Genomic DNA, 20,945 nt, shown 5'->3' on the forward strand with positions numbered 1-20,945 from the left:
ATTTAGGTTTACAATGTTGTCCCTGACATCCTTGGACAGCTCTTTGGTCTTGGTCACATTGAAGACTTTAGAATCAGTTGGATTGCTTCTGTGGACAGGTGCCCTCTATAAAGGCAGTGGGCATATGTACCAAATCAGCACGGGATTGAATGTTTTTACTTTACTTTGAGACACTGGAATGTAAAAAAAAGTCATTTTACAGTAATTGTCACAAGGTAATTCACTACAGGTATTGACCCATTATACATACTAGGCATCATGTTTGTGTGTCATAAGTGGAAATGCATCATATTCTGTGATTTGATCCTCTCATCTTTTTAGTCAGTGACAGCTGTTTCAAGAACTTGGCTGAGGACAGAAGTGGTGTGAACCTGAAAGACCTGGTCCATGATCCTTCACTGTCAGTCTACACACAAGTCTATCGTGCATACAAATATTGTACTTTATATCACCAAATTACACTAATTGTGACTGTCATCTTCTGTAGGCTAGGTGGAGTCATAGCAGCCTACAAAATTGTTCCGGATGAGATTGATGAAATTAAGGTAAGTGTCCTTAATTTCAGGTCACTGTTAACCACATTACCCACTAGATAAATTAGTGCATACTAATATTCCAGGAAAGGATATGTAAAATTTGGTACTTAAACTCTGACTTTAAGAAAGATTGTAAACAATTCCCTGCATACATCCTGAACAATTTCTTGTCTGGCTCACACATTATTAGCAATTTGGAAGACCACCTTGCCTATAATCTAACAATTACATGTACAAGTAGATATTAGATGATCATCTTTTTATAGTGACGATAATTTCCTGAATAAGCTGCTACTTTTTTTCAACCTGCTTTGAACACTTTGCCCTGGGGCTTAAACATTGGATTATTTGTGGATTTGTACTTGCTTACAAGCTTCATGCCACCAAACACGTACGAGACGTTTACGCCGTGCAGATCCGACTGAAAGCTGTTGAGGCTTGGGTACAGTTCATAACCTTAAGTGTCCTCCTGCTACCAGTGTAACACAGCTCTTTTCTATTTTTTTATGCATCCATATGTAATTGACATGTCGGATGGACAGAGCCAACAGAGCGGATTCTTCTTTTCGTGAAGTGATCAGTTACTTTTGTGCTATGATGCTGCTTTACATTTTTTTTGTATTCTTTTGCTGTGTTACAGGCACTGTTTGGGGAAGAAGAAGAACATTTACCATATTTAATTAAAAGTTATAAAAATCTTTTTGCGTAAATATCTCATTTTACAATGTGGACACCTGCAGCTTATAGAGAGGTGTGGCTTATACATGACAAAAAACCTTTTTTAAATTAAGAATGGGTGCGGCTTAGATTTGGGTGCGCTCTATAGTCCATAAAATTACGGTAATAACTCTTTTAGCTGCTGAAGTTCCGTTCTGAAGTTCAGTTCTCATAGTACTTTCTGTTTGGGGCAGGGTTAAATGTGGTATTGCGATGGACAGATTTAACTTTTTTTGGAAAAGTACATACAGTTAACTCAATATATCCCTTGACTGATGATCTTTCATAATTTTGAATATGATATTGTATGAACATCAATAATGTCATCCTTGTTATTGGACAGGGAGGAGGCAACAAAGTATATATAGAGAGGGGGACACATACTTTACTTTGTGTATTTCTGTTCACGTGTTTTCAGGAAACACTTCTGGAGTGGTGTGATGAACAGGAGTTGAATCTCATTCTAACTACTGGAGGAACTGGATTTGCCCCACGAGATGTTACACCTGAAGTACACACATGCAGACATTTAGTTAAATATTACTTTAAGAATGTTTAATATTTAAATTAAAATAAACAGCAATTTACAGTGAATATGTGGTTAAAATATTTTAACTATTTGAGTACTTGTGATTATTCTCTAGGCCACCAGAGAGGTGATAGAGCGAGAGGCCCCAGGAATGGCTCTGGCCATGTTGATGGGATCCCTTAATGTTACACCGCTAGGCATGCTTTCTAGGTGCCAATTGGTTATATTCTAACCAGATTAGTGGTTTATGGTCTCCTTTAATGCTCCTATTAAATTTCCACCTTACTGATTTCAGGCCAGTGTGTGGCATTCGTGGCAAAACTCTTATAATTAATCTGCCAGGGAGCAAGAAGGGGTCTCAGGTACTGAAATTACTGTGGACTGTGGAAATGTTATTAAAATTGCACTTATTGCTTATTTAATATTATTACAGTAGTTCTACACTGGTGCTTGTTTTTAGGAGTGTTTTCAGTTCATCCTGCCTGCTCTTCCTCATGCCATTGACCTGCTACGAGAGGCCACTGTCAGGGTTAAATCTACACATGCTGCCCTGGAGCAGCTACCCTCCCCTTCCTCTCTGCTGGCCAACACTAACAGCAACACTCACATCAACACACACACCATTGAACGTGGCACCCAGTGTGAAGAAGAGGATGAAGATGATGATCGGCGGACAGGACGACATGTGCACAACCACCACCATCACCAGCATGGCTCTTCCCACATCACTGCAGCTGCCATTGCTGCCAAGGTAACCAGCTGATAAGACAAGACTGATAGATACTTTTTAAGAAAACTAATATAAAAACTATGTCTAAAGTGAGCCTAGGTAATTATTAAGTAATTATTTGGTGGATGTATTTATTAAATCACATGACATGACCTCTGGACCTCTTTTACATTTGCATAAAATAGGTGGGTAAGATGTACACATACAGTACCATAGAATTGCTTTAACATAAAAGATGAGGGATTGGCCCAATAACTAAACTTAAATTTAAAATGAATGAACTAGCCATTGTTGTTCATCCGTCTACACTCAATATTGGGGAAAAGGGAAAAGTACATACAGTTAACTGAATACACTATCTACATATCTACAAGCTTCTTTTACAGCAGCTGGTATTTCTTACTTCATACTCCATTTCATCTCATACCTTTGTTTGTACCGATGTGCATTTTTCTGTCTGTGTGTGTGTGTGTGTGTTTGTGTGTGTGTGTGTGTGTGTGTGTGTGTGTGTGCGCGTGTGCGCGTGTGCGCGTGTGCGCGCGTGCGTGCGTGCGTGCGTGCCTATTAGACAAACCATACTGTGGTCATGGCTAAGGGGGGTCCCTATCAACTAGGAAACACACCTGCCCCTCCTACTCATTTTGCTTGTTCCTGTACCCATGACCACCAGGTGAGATGGTCTCACTTACCTTTACATTGTCCACTTGATTGTGTCACGTTGGTGTATCATGTTCTTCACGTTACAATAGGTTATTTGATTGTTGATGGTTTACCCTTTGGCTGGAATATTTTTCCTATTTCTATGTAGATTCATCTAGAGCACAAACATGCCAATTCAAATATGATCATCAACTAATAAATTGATGCTGATTTCAGTTAATAGCATGAATATATTGTTATATTATAATATATAGTTATTACTTTTTTTATAGTCAGTTTTATAGTTTTAGTCAGTCTCACATGTGTCATCAGACTTTATCTAATCCCTCACAAATGTAAAGGGAGTCCAGCTAATTCCAGATCTGATCCAGATCAGTTTTTTCCTCTCCACTGTTGCTGTAAAATTATTACAAATAATTAAAAAAAGTTATTTAAATTAATTAAAACTTTATATATATAAATAAAAACTCCCTTCTCACCCTACGCGGGTGGTCTCATCCGCTTTTCCAAGCTCGGATCCTCGGGCCAGGAAGCTTGAGTGTTCTGCGCAGTATCCTTGCTGTTCCTAGGACTGCACTTTCTGGACTGAGATGTCAGATGTTATTCCAGGGATGTTTGCCGCTCCTCTAATTTGGGGTCACTGCCCCCAGTGCTCCGATCCCTGCCAGCATCTTACACCCTGCGGTTATGTGCTGGATCGTCTCAGGGGCCTCTTTGCACAGTCTACACCTTGGGTCTTGTCTGGTGTGGGAGACCTGGGCCTGTATGGCTGTGGTGCTCAGGTCCTGCTCCTGTGCAGCCAGGATGAGTGCCTCTGTGCTGTCCTTCAGCCCAGCCCTTTCAAGCCATTGGTAGGATTTGTTGAGATCAGCCACTTCAGTTATGTTCCGGTGGTACATCCCGCGCGAGGGCTTGTCTTCCCATGATGGTCCCTCTTCCAGCATCTCATCCTCTGTTCTCCGCTGCCTGAGACGTTCACTCATCACGTCATCTGTCGGGGCCTTGTCCTTGATGTACTCATGGTTCTTGGATGTTTCATCCTGGATAGTGGCTCTCACACTCACTAGTCCTCGGCCTCTTTCCTTGCGGCTAGCGTCCAGTCTCAGGGTGCTGGATTTGGGGTGGAACTGTCCATGCATGGTGAGGAGCTTTCTGTGGAGGAACATCTGTGGTTTGTATCTTTTCCTTTGGCCACTGTATTATTCCCGCAGGGTATCTAATCACCGGCAGAGCATAGCTGTTTATTGCCCGGGATTTGTTCTTGCCATTGAGCTGGCTTCTTAGGACTTGCCTTACTCGTTGGAAGTATTTGGCTGTTGCTACTTTCCTTGTTGCCTGTTTAAGGTTGCCATTCGCCTGTGGTATTTCAAGGTCCTTGTAATTGTCCTCAATGTCTGCTATTGTTCCTTCTGGGAGTGAGACCCCTTCTGTGTGGATTACCTTGCCTCTCTTTGTCAACGTCCTCCCACATTTCTTGAGCCCGTATGACATCCCAATGTCCGAACTGTAGATCTTGGTGGTGTGGATCAGTGAGTCGATGTCTCGCTCATTCTTGGCGTACAGCTTGATGTCATACATGTAGAGGAGGTGACTTATGGTGGCCCCGTTCCGGAGTCGGTATCCATAGCCAGTCTTGTTTATTATTTGAGGGGGTTCAGACCTATGCTCAACAGCACTGGGGACAGTGCATCTCCTTGTTATATGCCACATTTGATGGATACTTGGGCAAGTGGCTTCCCATTGGCTTCAAGGGTGGTTCTCCACAACCTCATCGAGTTTGCAATGAAGGCCCTTAGAGTTCCTTTGATGTTGGTGAGAGTCCTGGCCGGGTGCTGTCCCGTTTTTCATGCCTGAGACACTTTGTTGGATGTCTGCCACTGTGATAGTCAGATTCGGTTCAGGAGGTTGCTGTGGTCTTCCCTCAGATCCACCAACCACTGTGCATCGCTGTTGTGTGAGGCCTCCCCATATACCTTTCCAGTACTGTTCAGTTTCCAGCCTTGGTGGGTCTGCTCTGCTGTTATTAACCTGCCATTGAGAGTACACTTTTGCAGGTTGTGTTGTGTTCGAACAGCCGGTTTATTTGTCTGGCTTCGTTGTCTCTGGTGTATCTCTTTAGGCGGCTGGCCAAAGCTTCTAGTCTCTGCTTGGCAGTTTCGAGTGCTTCAGGTATGGGCATCTGGCTGTACCTCTTGGGCATCGGTCTTTTCATTGCACCTCTCTGGGCCTCTGTCATTTGGCTCACTTCCCTTTGAGCTGCCTTGATTTTTGCCTCCAACATTCGTTTCCGTGGTGGGTATTGTTTTTCATGGCTCCCATGTTTGCTCTTATAGCCAAGCACCTCTAGGATCACTGATGCTGAAGCGTATATCAGCTCATTGGTTTCTGTGATTGTTGTGGTAGGGATCGTTCTCAATGCTACATTCACATCTTCCATGAGACTTTCTGATGGTACTTCACTTAGCTGTTGTAGTTGTCTTCGGGGTTGCCTGCTCAATCTCGCCATGATCCTATCTTTAACGTTAGTCGCTGCCTTGCTCAGTGTGTCTGTCCACATTGGGGCGTCGTACCCAATTTCCGGTTGGGGAGATGGTGAAGTCTCCCCTCTGACCTGGCGTCCTGGCTCCCCCTTGCCGCATTTGAGTTGTACATCGTCAGTCTTAAGTTGTGATAACAGTTGCCGTTTGTAAATGTTGGAACACTGAGCTACTAGTTGCTTTGTCGTCAGCCTTGAATGTGGGTTTCTTCATTCCCATTTACCGCACATTCTTTGCATGTAAACCTTCTGACTAGGGTTACTTGAGTAGTAGCATTCCAACAGAGCCTTGTTCTTGCACGTTAGCCATTCCTTTCTTGTTCCAGTAGCCCACTTCTCGCCAAAGTGCTCTCGTTCCCCAGCACCTGACGCAGACCTTGTTAGACCTGTGCGTGTGTGCGTGTGTGTGTGTGTGTGTGTGTGTGTGTTTTTCAATTTTTTGACAAAGAGGCTTGTGTATCCCAATACTGCATTATATACATACTTAAAGCATTACTCACTTAACATCACATGACACTTAAAATCCTGAATTGAAAACACAAGTGTTCTTGTTGGATGATGAGTATAATGAGATAAGTGTACTCATCATAAAAAAATAACGTGCATAACCCATGTTTGTTATTAAAATTAGTTTGATTGCATTCCAAATATCCAAGCATTTTGAATTCACAAACTTAGCTCTTTGTGTGTGTGTGTGTGTGTGTGTGTGTGTGTGTGTGTGTGTGTGTGTGTGTGTGTGTGTGTGTGTGTGTGTGTGTGTGTGTGTGTGTGTGTGTGTGTGTGTGTGTGTAGATACCGGATTCGATCATTTCTCGAGGCGTTCAGGTTCTTCCTCGAGATTCTGCTTCTTTAAGCTCCACCCCTTCTGAGTCACCACGGGCGACACAGGCAACCTCCCGCCTTTCCACCGCCTCATGCCCGACACCCAAGGTAGACACAAACTTTCGTTTATGCGCACACACACAAAAGAATAAAATCTCTTGCAACCAATCATTTAATATAGCATTCATTTATAATATAGCATTATGCATGAAATATGAAATATGCCTTGCAGTATTTCATATAACACAAGTACCACCATTGCAGGTAATTGTAGAAAGCTTGATGATTCAAAAACAGTGTTTTGCTCAATTTATTTATTCTACATTCAGGAAAGAGGTTTGACGCCCTAACTTTCTTTTAACCATTTCAGATTTATTTTGGCCTGGTAAAAAACTAAATCACTCTAAGTAAGTGGCTGGATGAGCCTGTTGCATCATTATTTTTGATTACAAATGTACAAGTTTAATTTCCAGAATATTTTAAAATGCAGTAAAAACTAGACTGCCTTTCCTCAAGTATTTATTCTCCAAGAATTGCTGGAAATGTGGTGGTTAAATAGCTGAATACATACAGAACAAAATGAAACTGTTGACTTTTCAAATAAAGAATAATTAAACTAAATTTAATTTAAGTATTTATTGTGATGCCATCAAGTAAATGGTAGCTGACTTAATCTTAACATTTAAAAAAGACCTCCCTAATGTTGCTGATGCTTGTCATGGAACACTTGCTGCAGGAGATTATCAGTGTCATATAGCATCTCAACGTTTACTAGCATGCCGGCTCCAAAAGACCGCAGTCTCCTCAGCAGGTAGAGTTTGCTCTGACCCCTCCTGTACAGTGCATCCTGAGTCCAGTCCAGTTTATTGTTCAGATGCACACCCAAGTACTTGAGTATCTGGGTCTCTCACTGTATGTACATTCCCTGGATGTGCATCGATGAGATGACAGCAGGTTGCCATCTGCGGAAATCCACCACCATCTCCCTCGTTTTCACTGCGTTGATCAGGATGTGGTTCCACTGACACCAGTCCACAAAGTTCTGAGTGAGTCTTCCGTACTCTGCATTGACATCATCAGTCCGACAATCGCAGTCATCAGAGAACCTCTGCAGAACACAGCTGTCCGTGTTGTGTCTGAAGTCTGACGTATAAAGGGTGGAGGAAGGGGGCCAATATGTGATGTCAGGGCCACTGGTCTGAAGCGGCTGAGGTCTTGGCATGTGGTGTCTTAGGCACTGGTACCACACAGGAGGTCTTCCAGAGCAGTGGTTTGAAGCTCAGATTAAAGACACGCTCCATAACTCCACACAGTTTGCCTGCGCAGGACTTTAGGAGTCTGGAGCTGATGCCATGTGTTCTGGCTGCTTTCCTGGCTTTGATCTTCTTGAGCTCTTTTCTCACGTGGGTGCTAGACAAGGACCGGTGTTGAAGGAGTGCCCAGCTCAGGTCCCACTCAGCCTGTGGGTGTGAAGCTTTGAAGCCAGAGATGGTTTTCAGGCTTCTCCACACCTCACTGTCATTGTTCTGCTGCAGCTGCTCCTCCGTCTTCCTCCTGTAGTTGGCCTTCCCCTCATGGATTTTCCTCCTCAGCTCCGTTTGCACCCTCCTCAGCTCCTCCCTGTCCCCTGTTTTAGATGCTCTCTTCTTCTCCTTTTATTAGAGCTTTAATATCAGGGGTGACCCATGGCTTGTTGTTGGTGAAACACCGTACCAGCCTGGAGGGAACGGTGTTTTCACAGCAAAAGTTGATGTAGTCTGTTACACAGTCTGTGATTGCATTATTGTCATCTCCATGTGGGTCGCAGAGCTTCGTCCACACAGTGGTGTTAAAGTCCTCGAGAGCCTTCTCGCTCTCAGCTGTCCACCTCTTCACTATACGGGACACCACCGGCTGCCTGTGTACTACAGGTTTATACACAGGCAGGAGATGCAGGATGTTATAGTCAGCTCTGCCCAGGGGTGGGAACTCCCATGGCAGGTAGAATGGCCTCATTCCCACCACCAGCAGCTCAATGTCTCTGTTACAGTTTTTCCGCAATGGTTGCGCAAAGGACGCTGCTCAATCTGTACTCCAGCTAGTGCCTTGTGAGTCCCGCAAGGGAGAGATCTCATGTTGCCCATGATGATGGAGGGGACAGCGGGTCTGAAGCACTTCTTCTTTTCCCGACGTAGTTTTCCAGCGCGGCGTCCACGGCAGGTCTTCACTAGCAGATCAGCTGCCCCACTTTTTAGCAGCGTCATCACTATGTAGTGAAAGAGATGATTGCGCAGCCAGCTGATGCTTGTGACAGAACAGATTAAGTAACAAAGTAACTTTTAACACAGCAGGACTTAATGAAGAGTCCTCAAGGGATGGATATACAGCATTTGTTACTTTGTTACAGGTTGTTATCTTCACACTAGCCCACAAAATCAAAGATGACCCCCCAGTACTCCTGCTCATTTCCCTCCAGTACACCTCTGGAGGTGACAGTGGTAGGAGTTGTGCTTGAAGTCCGATGTGTACAGAGTATACAGAACATCGGAGAGCACCGTTTCCTGAGGTGCCTCTGTGCTGCCCCTGTGCTGCAGACTGCCATAACCTGTGGTCTGTCTGTGAGGTAGTTGATGGTCCAAGCAGCCAGAAGTTGGTCCACACCTGCCACCTCCAACTTCCGCCTCAGCAGTGATGACTGGATGGTATTGAAAGCACTGGAGAAATCAAAAAACATGATGCTCACAGTGCTTCCAGAGGAATCCAGGTGAGTGCAGGTAGATGATTGCATCATCCAGCTCGATGCCAGGTGGATAAGTAAACTGCAGCAGGTCCAGTGCTATGCTCACCTGGGTGGGGAGGTGACTGAGGTGACTTATTCCTCTTCCTGATCAAAGTTCACCAATCAGAATTAGGCTAAGAGCTGTAGCTGTGTCAGCTTTGAGCATACAGTACTTGTGTTTCATGTTTTGACTGCAATTTCCTACACAGTGCATTTACATCAATAAGACTGAACAAAAAATAAAATATCTTTCTGTATCTCTGCAGGTTCAGTCCCGATGTGGGAGTAATGAAAATATTCTGAGAGCCAGTAAGTATTTTTTTTGTGTGTGTAATGTTTAATTAACATATCTGTATGGTGTTGTGTATGTACTCTAGTGGCCTATTAACCATTATCCAAGGGATAGTTCACTGCTGGAAAGCAAGTTGCGTTATAAATATTGGACATTTTATTAGCCAAAATGCGCATGAATGTTTACTATTGATGGTCTGTGTCCAGACACAACAGGAAAAAGTGGCAGTATTGTGTGTGTGTGTGTGTGTGTGTGTGTGTGTGTGTGTGTGTGTGTGTGTGTGTGTGTGTGTGTGTGTGTGTGTGTGTGTGTGTGTGTGTGTGTGTGTGTGTGTGTGTGTGTGTGTGTGTGTGTGTGTGTGTGTGTGTGTGTGTGTGTGTGTGTGTGTGTGTGTGTGTGTGGCTGTAAATAGTTATATGTTACAACACCCAGAATGCACTGCGCTCCGACAAACCTCAAAACCTGCAGCGGTTGGACAAACCTGATCCACCAACTGCGGGGCATGTTACTCTTCCGATTTACAGGAAAAAAAACGTCGGGACATTGCTTTACGTTTTTAATCAAAGGTTATATTTTAACTGTGTTTTTGAAAAAGACATTTAGTTTCTGTCTCATTTAGCAGCCTTTTACTTTGGACCAAAGCAGAAAGTTGTTTGAAAGCTATAATTTCTTCATTTAGCCAAAACCCTGTTCTTCATCAGCTGTCAGGCTGGCAAAACAAGATGGTTGTCCCTTTCAAGAGTTTCTGTGCCGATATGCGGCTGGCCGATATTGCCTACAAAACTAATGCCTAAGCCAACGTTAGCAACATACACTAGCGCTACTCCCAACTGTCTAAAACACAACAAGCAGCATCTGTGGCTGTCCTCAAACTTCACAGCACAAGCCGAAACAATAAAAGGCTGAATATATTACTTACTCAGTGCTCATTTGACTGTTCTGTCCTGGCTGTTTTTTTCTGGTATTCTCTTGGCATCCTGATGCTAGTTTCGAATGCTACTTTGCCTACATGCATGCAAAAATATTGATCCGTAACACATACACGTTCCCCTGTCAGCAGTAGATTCCGCAACTTCATCTAAGAGAAACCGACATTCATTGCAGCACTGGGATATTCAGTTGTGTTTCTATTGGTGCACGGTGCAGAGACACCATACAGCTGGCTCTCTGTTGTGGGCTGCTCGTCCTCCATACAGCGTAACTCATCTTCACCACACCTGGCCCTTAAAAGTAACCATGAATATGTGCTAATACTTTGTAGAACTCTCTGTATTCTAAATACTCCAGAGCAGGTCCTCCGGCTGTATTAGTGCGCTATGTGTATATAGAAAACCAAACCAGGAAGCACTAGTTGTAGTCTGTGGGCACACTGCAATCCACCAGGGCAGTTGAGAATGACAATGTTTTTTTTACATCATCTTTAGCTGCCTTGGTGATTTGACACAAAGGAATAAATGATCATTTCTTTGCATAGAGAATTTCAGGGTCCCTTCATTTTTAAATACTGGTGGGAGTTTTGGTCACCCCCCATTGAAAATTGGTATTCATTAAAGTATTCCTTTAAAACATTGTAATTTGTTTTGTATTTTGTATTTGTGTGTGTAGGCCACAGTGCTGTGGACATTAGTAAAGTGGCCCGTCGTCATCGCATGTCACCCTTTCCACTGACGTCAATGGACAAGGCCTTCATTACAGTCCTAGAGATGACCCCTATTCTGGGTATTGAAGTCATTAATTACAGAGGTAAGTATTAAGACGTATGTGTGTGTAGAATGTACATTTGTCTGCTATATTTTTGCTTATTGGTAGGTAAAGTGAAAAGCTGGTGGTCATAACTATGTTATTTCTAATGAAAAATGTGTTGTTACTCTGCGATGATGGTGACCTGTATTGGACTGTTCTCTGCAGATGGCTTAGGTCGAGTGCTAGCTCAGGACATCTATGCCAAAGACAACCTTCCTCCATTTCCTGCCTCTGTTAAAGATGGTTATGCTGTACGAGGTGAGACCAGTAAAAGGTACACTTTTTAAAATGTGAATAACAACATTATATTGAACATCTGTGTGTCTTTTGGTTGTTATTCTGCTCTGCTTGTACTTTTCACCCCAACCGGTTAAGGCAAATGGCTGCCCACATTTAGCCTGGTTCTGCTGGAGGTTTCTTCATCATTAGAGAGAGTTTTTCCTCCTTACAAATTGTAATAATTAAAATTAAAGGTTTGCACTTGAGATAATTATATTGTGATTTGCCACTATATGAATAAAATTGAATTGAATTGTGTATTATCACTATTATTGTCATTGTGTAAGAAAACTGTCTGTCAAGGTTACTACAATTAACCTGTAATTTTGGATTCGTACGCAACCAATAGCCATAGTTTAATATATAATAAAATTTGTTACTATCATTATTATTGATCTGTAGCTGCTGATGGCCCAGGAGATCGCTTCATCGTGGGAGAATCACAAGCAGGAAAACAGGTCAGCTCATATATGTTAACGTACTATAGAAGATAAATTCTGAATGACTCCTCATTGCATTAGTTTATCAATTTCACACACTGTTAACACCTTTATTAACCAGTTTAGTTAACTGTTATTCCAACCAATAGTGTATATGGCTAAATACTAGTACTGTAAGTAGCACTATGATTGATGATTAAGTATTACTAGGGGGACCCTAATTTAAAGAAGCAAGCCAAGGTTTTGAGTCTAGAGGGAATGGCTCACCTTGTAAAGCCATTGATGATGACAGGCAGAGCATGTTGTTTCATCAGACCAAAATAAGGTTTAATTTGCTGGTTTGTTTAAAAATCTGACCAATGGACTGAACTTTATTATTATTATTATATAGGTTATTATCTTTTTAGCACATTCCTCCATATTTACTATAAATGTTTTAGATTCAAAATTTAATGTTTGTCATGTGCACAGTGAGAATGTTCCATGTACAGTTAATCCCAAAAGGAAAGTGATATAAACTACTGATAAATGTTAAAAAGTTTATTTTTAACATGTTTAATAGTAATATGGACTTGTGGTGGAAATTTTCCATAAAGAAGCAGATGAGAGAGTTGTCCTTTTGTGCGATTTATTGAAATAATAAAGAAAATAAAAATAATGGGGAAAGCAAATAAAAAGCATGGATGTTGATCGTGGACATCAACAAACCAAAAACCAGCTGGGGAGATCAGTGCACACACCACGAAGGTGTGATGCAAAGAGCCTACGATCCTCAAGTTGCTTCTGCCTTTTATCCCCTTTATCTGGCTCTGGTGGATTGTCTCTCTGCAGCAATGGAATTGTTTGCGCCACCTTATCTCGCTGTGAGTGAGAATGTTTGCTTTCTCACTTCTGCATCGTAATGTTTTGTTATCCAAAGGAAGGAACACCGAGCTTACAAGAGAAGATACATTTGCTTTAACAGCCTTGGGTCTGGTGGGGAGTCAGATAGGATGACTAGCAAACATATATCATAAATTACTAGTCAGTCAAATGGAACATCAGATGTTTAGACTTGATGTACAACAGGGCGCAAGAGATTAGTTGTTTGTGTAAGAATGTTCAGTATTGCACCTAACCAGCACATGACGAGTGTGTTGGATAAGAAATAGCACAAGGTAAATTTTTTCCATTACAGACTATGTACGTCCATGTTTGTAAGTCTATATCGTTTTTTTACGGCCCTGGTCAAGCTGGCATCCGTTTACAACAGCTCCTGTCCTCTTCGTTCTACTTAATACTTTCTTTACTCATTTAAGCTTATTCTTGTTATGTTTTCCATAAAATATAAAAATAAGACGTGGGTAGTAGCAAGGTTTTAATCAACTGTCTTCAGCCTAGTTTTACAGGATACCACCACGTTTTGTTGACTTCTCTACCCTTTGTACTGTCTAGCGCTAGCTTTGCCAAGTACCGCCTCCTACACGTACTGATAATATTACTCTTATCAACACAATTCTCTCTCGTTTTTGTTAGGTATATTACTGTGCATAACTGTACACAGCTTGTATAGCTTTTTTCTAAATTTGAGTAGTACAAACGCTGTTAAAAGCGATGATGTGCTGGACCAGAGCACGCATTGCTCACACCACGGAGCAGCTGATCGCGCAGCGCCGCAGCTCTCACCAGGGACAGACACAATAATCCCGCTGAACTCGTAGTGAAGACCCACAGTGGGTGCCGCGCCAGAAAACTACGTCAAGATAAAACGAGACGCTTCAAACCCGCTCTCCTGTCCGTCATCATGGATAACGTGAGATCTCTCCCAAACAAGATGGACGAGCTTGCGGCGCTCACAGCATCAGGTGGAGTACAGGACGTGCAGCGTCCTGCTGTTAACGGAGACCTGGCTGATTTCATTCATCCTGGACTTGACTGTTGCACCGGATAATTTTCATCTACTGCGTGCGGACAGAACAGAGGACAGCGGTAAGAGGAATGGAGGGGGCTGGCTGTGTTTGTGAATGAGATGGTGTAAACCAGGACATTGCACTAGCAAAATGAAACTGTAACAGAGACATTGAGCTGTTAGCTGTGGTCATGAGGCCATTCTGCCTGCCACAGGAGTTTACACACGTTATAATAATTGTTGTGTACATCCCACCCGGGGTCAGCTAACGCTGACACAGCCTCTGAGACCCAAAAACAGCACCCACAGGCCCTCTTCCTGATTTCTGGGGAGTTGCACTTATTCTACGCCAACACCAAAGTGGCTTACAGTGCATCCTTTCTGCCATCCCTGGCCAAAGCTGACCACAACACCCTGCATCTCCTGCCTGTGTATAAAACTGTGGTACACCTCCCTGTTCACTGATCTACAAGGAACAGGGGGGAGCTGAGGAGGGTGCAGAAGAAGTTCAGGAGGATTTTTTGTGAGGGGAAGGCCAGCTACAGGAGGAACACGGAGAAGCAGCTGCAGCGGAACAACTTCAGTGAGGTGTGGAGAAGCCTGAAAACCATCTCAAAGTTTCACACCCACAAGCTGAGGGGGACCTGAGCTGGGTCAACAACCTGAACTCACACTTCAATAGGTTTGACAAAGAAAACACTTTTAGCTTTTAACACTATACAGCCAGTACTTCTTAAACACAAACAGGAGGAGGCTGGTGTGGACTTCCACCTGACTGAGTGGATTGTGGAATACCTCACATCTGAACAATAAACTGGACTGGACTCATAACACAGATGCACTGTACAGGAAGGGTCAGAGCAGGCTCTACCTGCTGAGGAGTCTGCGGTCTTTTGGGGTAAGGGGGCCACTCCTGAAGACTTTCTATGACTCTGTAGTGGCATCAGCCATCCTGTACAGTGTGGTCTGTTGGAGCAGCAGCATCACATTGAGGCACAGGAAGAGACTGGACAGGGTCATCAAAAAGTCCAGCTCTGTCCTGGGCTGCCCTCTGGACACGTTGCAGGAGGTGGGTGAGAGAAGGATCCTTGCTAAACTGACATCCATCCTGAACCAGGACTCTCACCAACTTGGGGACTCACTATCTCCTCTGGAGAGCAGCTTCAGTAGTAGACTGACCCACCCTCGCTGTGGAGAGGTATCGCAGATCTTTTTTTCCTGCTGCTATCAGACTCTACAGTCAGGACTGGTAACTGCATTTGCTCTGTTTATGGATATGTGTGCTGTTATGGATGTGTGTTCGTATGGTAGGTACAGTATGGTTTCTCTCTCTTATGACTGTATGTGCAAAGTAAGTGCACAAAAATGGCATAATATAGACAGAAATGTTAAAGCAGTGGTTGTAGACACTGTAACAATAGTACAGTCTGTGCAAATGTGTTTTGTGTGCATATTAGGACTGAGTTCCTTAGACTGGTAGTCCTACATTTGACACTGCATTACTTACAACCTAAAGGTAGGAGTCCATGTTGGAGGACAGTGTGATCCATGATGGGGGCAGCACTGGCAGTGCTGTGGCCTCTGCTGTAGTAGACACCCTCCAGAAAGGATAGGGGAGTCATGTTGATGTTCTCAGCACTGTCTTCACTATCTGCAGGTATTTACTGTCCTTTCTACCAAACCGAAAGACTGGAAGGAAACCTGTGTCCTCTTACAATGTGAGTGACTGGGTGACCACTAGTAAGAAACGTAACTTTAGACAGGCGCCCATGATTCACCACCAACCGCTTCATGTTTCAAACAGATTTTCCCCACTCAGCAACACACCTGCTGGGAGACCACTGGTGACTCCAATGTCCGAAAGGGGAAGTTAGAGAATCCAGCGGTCATAGTTAAATGTTTGCCTGGGGCCAGAGCGGGCAACATTGAGTCTTATCTTAAGCTCCTGTCTAAGGATAAGCGTAAGTATGGTAAGATCGTAATACACGCAGGAGCTAATGACGCCTGGTTACGCCAATCGGAAGTCACTAAAACTAACAATGAGTCGGTGTGTTCGTTTTCCAAAAAAATGTCAGTCTCCGTAGTTTTCTCTGGACCCCTCCCCAATATGACCAGCGATGACATGTATTGGTGGCTGTCATCGCTTCACCGCTGGTTGTCTAGGTGGTGTCCTGCAAACGACGTGGGCTTTGTGGCTAATTGGAGCAGTTTTTGGGGAAAACCTGGGCTGATTAGAATAGATTGCATCATCCCACGTTGGACGGATCTTCTCTGCTCTGAGTTGACATGGAGTAGGGAGGCTAAGCAACATGGTCATGTTACTAGAGTGGAGCCCAGGACGCAAAGTCACAGTCTTACATGCCTCTCTGCATGTTCTCTACAGACACCACCCCCTCTTAGTCGTAGTTATCGCATAGAGACTGTGTCTGCTCCCCAACCCCCTAAACTATACAAATCACTTAAAAATCAAAGAGGAGTGACTTACCAGAATTTAATAAAAATCAAAACGGTTCCTATTACAGAACAAAGTAACAGTAAGCTAATAAAGTGTTTTCATAAATATCAGATCTCCCTCATCTGAATCCTTTTTATTAAATTACTTGATAAGTGACCATCTGTTCTGTCCCACTGAAGCCTGGCTGCAGCAGGATGAATATGTTAATTTAAATGAGTCAACTCCATAGAGTCACATCAACTATCATGTTCCTAGAAGTACAGGTCGAGGTGGAGGAGTAGCAGTAATTTATGACTCAGATTTACTAATTACTCCTAAACCCAAACATAGTTATAATTTATTTGAGAGCCTCACTCTGAGTCCTAACCCAGACTCTTTTTTGTATTTGTTTATCGTCCTCCTGTTCCATATTCAGAGTTCTTAACTAAATTCTCTGAATTCTTATCTGGCTTGGTTATTAGCCCAGTTAAAGTCATTGTAGTGGTAGACGTTTAACATTCCTGTAGATGTTGACAGTAACTGTCAGCACTTTATGAAGAGGTTGGCTGTCTTGTTGAACACAGTGGCTTCTCTGAAGAAGAAGGCAGTGAATCAGAGGAGGTTAGCTCCATGGTATAACTCAGAAATCCACAGCCTAAAGCACAGGACAAAAGCTTATGTACCATAGCAAGGTGGCTGTGGTCAAACCTTTATTGAATAAACCTACTCTGAACCCAGGGGAACTAGCCAACTATGGGCCCATTTCAAATTTACCTTTTATTTCTAAGGTTCTTGAAAAAATTGTGACCAAACAATTATCTAACCACCTTAGTGGGAATAACCTGTACGAAGATTTTCAGTCTGAATTTAGAAAACATCATAGCACAGAAAAAGCTCTGGTTAGAGTCACTAATGATCTTCTCTTAGCTTCAGACAATGTTCTAGTTTCTGTCCTTGTCCTGTTACATCTTAGTGCTGCATTTGATACAGTTGATCATAACATTTTATTAGAGTCGAGACTGGAACAGCATCAGACTTAAAAGTACAGCACTGGGATGGTTTAAATCCTATTTGTTGAACAGGTTCCACTTTGTTCATGTTAACGACAAATCCTCCATATGCACAAGGATTAACTTTGGAGTACCGGCGGGTTCTGTGCTTGGTTCAATACTATTCAGTCTATACATGTCTACTCTAGGTGAGATTATTAGGAACGATATTAGGACAATCTATACATTTTCATTGTTATGCAGATGATACTCAGCTATATATGTCTTTGGAACCAAATGAAACAGATCAAATAGTCAAAATTCTGAGTTGTTTAAAAGTCAATTCCTGGATGTCCCAAAACTTCCTTCAACTAAATTCAGATAAAACCGAAATTCTTATCGTAAAAATCAAAGACACTATTGTGTTACAAAGCCACCCTGGATAGCATAACTGTCTACTGTGAGGAACCTAGGTGTCATCTTTGACCAGATCAGGCTTAAAACTTTCCTTTTTGATAAAGCTTATTGTTAGAGATGGTTCAGGTCACTGTCCATGATTGTTAGTCACAGGGACCATCTCTTAGTTAAGCTGCAATAGACATACACTGTTGGGGGACTTAATTTATACACTGAGCTCCTCTGTTTTCTTCTATCTCTTCCATCCAAAAAGGCTTGCTGTATGTGGGATCTGTTGTGTTTAGTTGTGTAAAGTCTTGAGATAACCTTTGGAGCTATATAAAAAAAATATTTGAATTGAACCATTACAGTAGTGCTGCTGTGCCATATGGTGATACAGCTCAAGGATGCTTTAAATAGTGCATGTTTAAAAGTTACTGACAATCTTTGGTGACAATTTCATCAGTCTCCTTAGGAAGTGCATCTGCTTTGTATTCAAGTGAGGTCTTTACTTATATGGACCCCCAGGTAATTAAAGCTGCGCAATGTCTTCACTTCAAGCTCCTGAATAAACATTAATGAGTTCTCCTTATTTTACTCATGTCTACTATCATTTCCTTTGTCTTTCCCATGTTAAGGGTGAGGTCCTTGCACTCTCTCACCAGACTGCTCACCTCCCTCCTTAAGGCTCATTCTCAACAGTGATCTATCCCATCACTGCGGTAATGTTGGCAAACTTCAGGATGGTGTTTTTTGGGATGCGATACAGTCATGTATGACCAGTGTTTAGAGGATGAAACTGAGAACACACCTTTGTGGGGATGCCAGTATTCATGTAGTAATGGCTCATCTTCTACTTTTAAGTCTAACAGACTATAGTCTACGAGTCAGGAGGATTGGAAGCCAGTGAGTGGGAGTGTAGTCCATGTTTGAAGAGATTTTGGCGGATGACTGTGACTCAGTTGATAGAACCTTGGCCTCGGAAGGCAAAGGTCCGCAGTTCAATCCCTGTTTCAGCATCAGATGTGTTCTTGAGCCACTTCACTTGAGCCACTTCACACAACCTCCCCATGCTCCTTCTGTGTGACCACTTGTGCATGTATGGGTTAAATGCAGTGAAATAATTTCCCCAAGGGGATTAATAAAGTCTGCCTTATGTCATAAAATATAGAGCTAAAAGCAAAAAAAAGTTCCTCTACTTTTCCTATGGGTTTTACCGACTTAAAGTTTCGCCAAGATCCTTTTTGGAGAAGCAGTGGCTCTATATCGGACAACATGTAAGCTCCTGTCAGGCATCATAGCAGCCAGGATGAGCAGACACATGGACCAATACATGAGCAGTGCCCAGAAAGAAATTGGTAGTAACACCAGGGCAGCAAAACACCAGCTACTGGTAGACAAAGCAGTCACCTAAGACTGTAAGACCAGACATGTCAACCGAAGCACTGCCTGGATGGACTACAAGAAAGCCTATAACTCAATGCCTTTCACATGGATCATGGAATGCTTGAAACTATACAAGATCAACAGGACCCTAAGAACCTTCATCTAGAACTCAATGGGAAAGTGGAAAACAACCCTAGAGGCAAACTTCAAGCTGATTGCCCAAGTCAACATCAACTGCTGCATATACTAAGGAGATGCTCTGTCCCTGCTGCTGTTCTGCATATTACCAAACCCCCTGATCATCAGGGGGCCAGATCATCACCAAGATGGAAGCCACTGATATCAAGACAAGGAAGCTCCTTACAATGCATGGGGGGTTTCCCCCCAAAACCACCACCCTGAGACTGTACGTCAAGCGGAAGGAAGGAGTGTGTGTGTGTGTGTGTGTGTGTGTGTGTGTGTGTGTGTGTGTGTGTGTGTGTGTGTGTGTGTGTGTGTGTGTGTGTGTGTGTGTGTGTGTGTGTGTGTGTGTGTGTGTGTGTGTGTGTGTGTGTGTGTGTGCATATACATATACATGTATATAAACATTAAATCTGTGCATGTGTATTTATGTTGCATACACAGCCCACTCATACCGTTATGCCAGGCCAGGTGATGAGGGTGACGACTGGGGCTCCCATTCCTTGTGGAGCTGATGCTGTGGTCCAAGTAGAAGATACAGAGCTGCTGAGGGAGTCTGAAGATGTATGCTGAACTGCTCTACTTTTTTATTCTTGTGAATGTTATACTTTGTGCATGTATGAATAGGCAATACAGTATGTGTCTCTGTGTCTTCAGGGCACAGAGGAATTGGAGGTGAGGATTATGGTGCAGGCTCGGCCCGGACAAGACATCAGGTAAAAGAAAAAGGGGGTTAAATTAGTGTTTAGTGGAGGCTCATTGTAATGGTTTAATAAACCCTCCCAATAATAAGAAGTGTAATATTTTTTTGTGTCTGTGCAGGCCAATAGGTCATGACATCAGGCGAGGGGAGTGTGTGTTAGCTAAAGGAACACACATGGGCCCATCAGAAATAGGCCTGCTGGCCACAGTAGGAGTCACAGAAGTCAGCGTGCACAAGTTTCCTGTGGTGGCTGTTATGTCCACTGGAAATGAGGTAAACACACAAACAAATAGCCTTAGACCTATCTTCTGACATGCTCAGGTGTGTGTGTGTGTGTGTGTGTGTGTGTGTGTGTGTGTGTGTGTGTGTGTGTGTGTGTGTGTGTGTGTGTGTGTGTGTGTGTGTGTGTGTGTGTGTGTGTGTGTGTGTGTGTGTGTGTGTGTGTGTAGCTGTTGAATCCAGAAGATGACCTTCATCCAGGGAAGATTCGAGACTCCAACCGCTCCACCCTTCTGGCAACCATCCAGGAACATGGATATCCCACAATCAACCTGGGAATTGTTGGAGACAAGTAATAACAACATATAATAATAATATTTAGCTTCATAGAAAGAAACTTCTTTCATGTTTTTCTTAGACATGTTCAGAAAATGTTTAACAATATTTTAAATACAAAAGGTGCAGTTACTGCTGGCAGTAATGTGTCTTATCCAGTTTGACTAGTAGTACCAGTGACTAACAGGGCACAAAATTTTAATTCATTTTAAAAACAAGCTTGTACTCAGTGATACGCTGACTACCTATTGCATGTAAAATATACCTATTTGAAAAGCAACTTTTCTAACTTCAGTGTAAGCGACAGATCCTAACATTCTGACATAAATCCTGACTTCTTTAAACTGCCCATCTTAGTATTGCATGCTTTGT

At 42.9% G+C, this 20,945-nt stretch overlaps 1 protein-coding gene and 1 long non-coding RNA gene across 9 annotated transcripts in view; both read left to right on the forward strand.

Moving 5' to 3' along the window:
- The window catches only part of gphna (gephyrin a), a 34,742-nt gene that overhangs the window by 2,729 nt on the left and 11,068 nt on the right, over positions 1-20,945 (forward strand). For 4 of the 8 annotated variants that reach the window (XR_008693559.1, XM_055505515.1, XM_055505513.1 and 1 more), the window contains exons 2-17: positions 322-400; positions 488-545; positions 1,672-1,785; positions 1,898-1,992; positions 2,078-2,144; positions 2,243-2,533; positions 3,081-3,182; positions 6,501-6,638; positions 9,555-9,597; positions 11,186-11,323; positions 11,489-11,581; positions 12,005-12,060; positions 19,760-19,879; positions 19,973-20,031; positions 20,138-20,291; positions 20,468-20,589. Coding sequence is in view for 7 of the 8 variants with exons in the window: in XM_055505515.1 (XP_055361490.1) it covers positions 322-400; positions 488-545; positions 1,672-1,785; positions 1,898-1,992; positions 2,078-2,144; positions 2,243-2,533; positions 3,081-3,182; positions 6,501-6,638; positions 9,555-9,597; positions 11,186-11,323; positions 11,489-11,581; positions 12,005-12,060; positions 19,760-19,879; positions 19,973-20,031; positions 20,138-20,291; positions 20,468-20,589 (1,729 nt within the window). In the remaining variant the exon portion in view is untranslated. The remainder of the gene's footprint in view (positions 1-321; positions 401-487; positions 546-1,671; positions 1,786-1,897; positions 1,993-2,077; positions 2,145-2,242; positions 2,534-3,080; positions 3,183-6,500; positions 6,639-9,554; positions 9,598-11,185; positions 11,324-11,488; positions 11,582-12,004; positions 12,061-19,759; positions 19,880-19,972; positions 20,032-20,137; positions 20,292-20,467; positions 20,590-20,945) is intronic. The other 4 variants (XM_029138661.3, XM_055505516.1, XM_029138665.3 and 1 more) reach the window with 4 other exon arrangements.
- Positions 12,067-19,696, forward strand: LOC129603570 (uncharacterized). Its single transcript, XR_008693592.1, has 2 exons — positions 12,067-15,648; positions 15,735-19,696. It is a non-coding gene; the product is annotated as an uncharacterized LOC129603570 (long non-coding RNA).

The sequence above is a fragment of the Betta splendens genome, chromosome 22, assembly GCF_900634795.4.
Source record: "Betta splendens chromosome 22, fBetSpl5.4, whole genome shotgun sequence".
Lineage (NCBI taxonomy): Eukaryota > Metazoa > Chordata > Actinopteri > Anabantiformes > Osphronemidae > Betta > Betta splendens.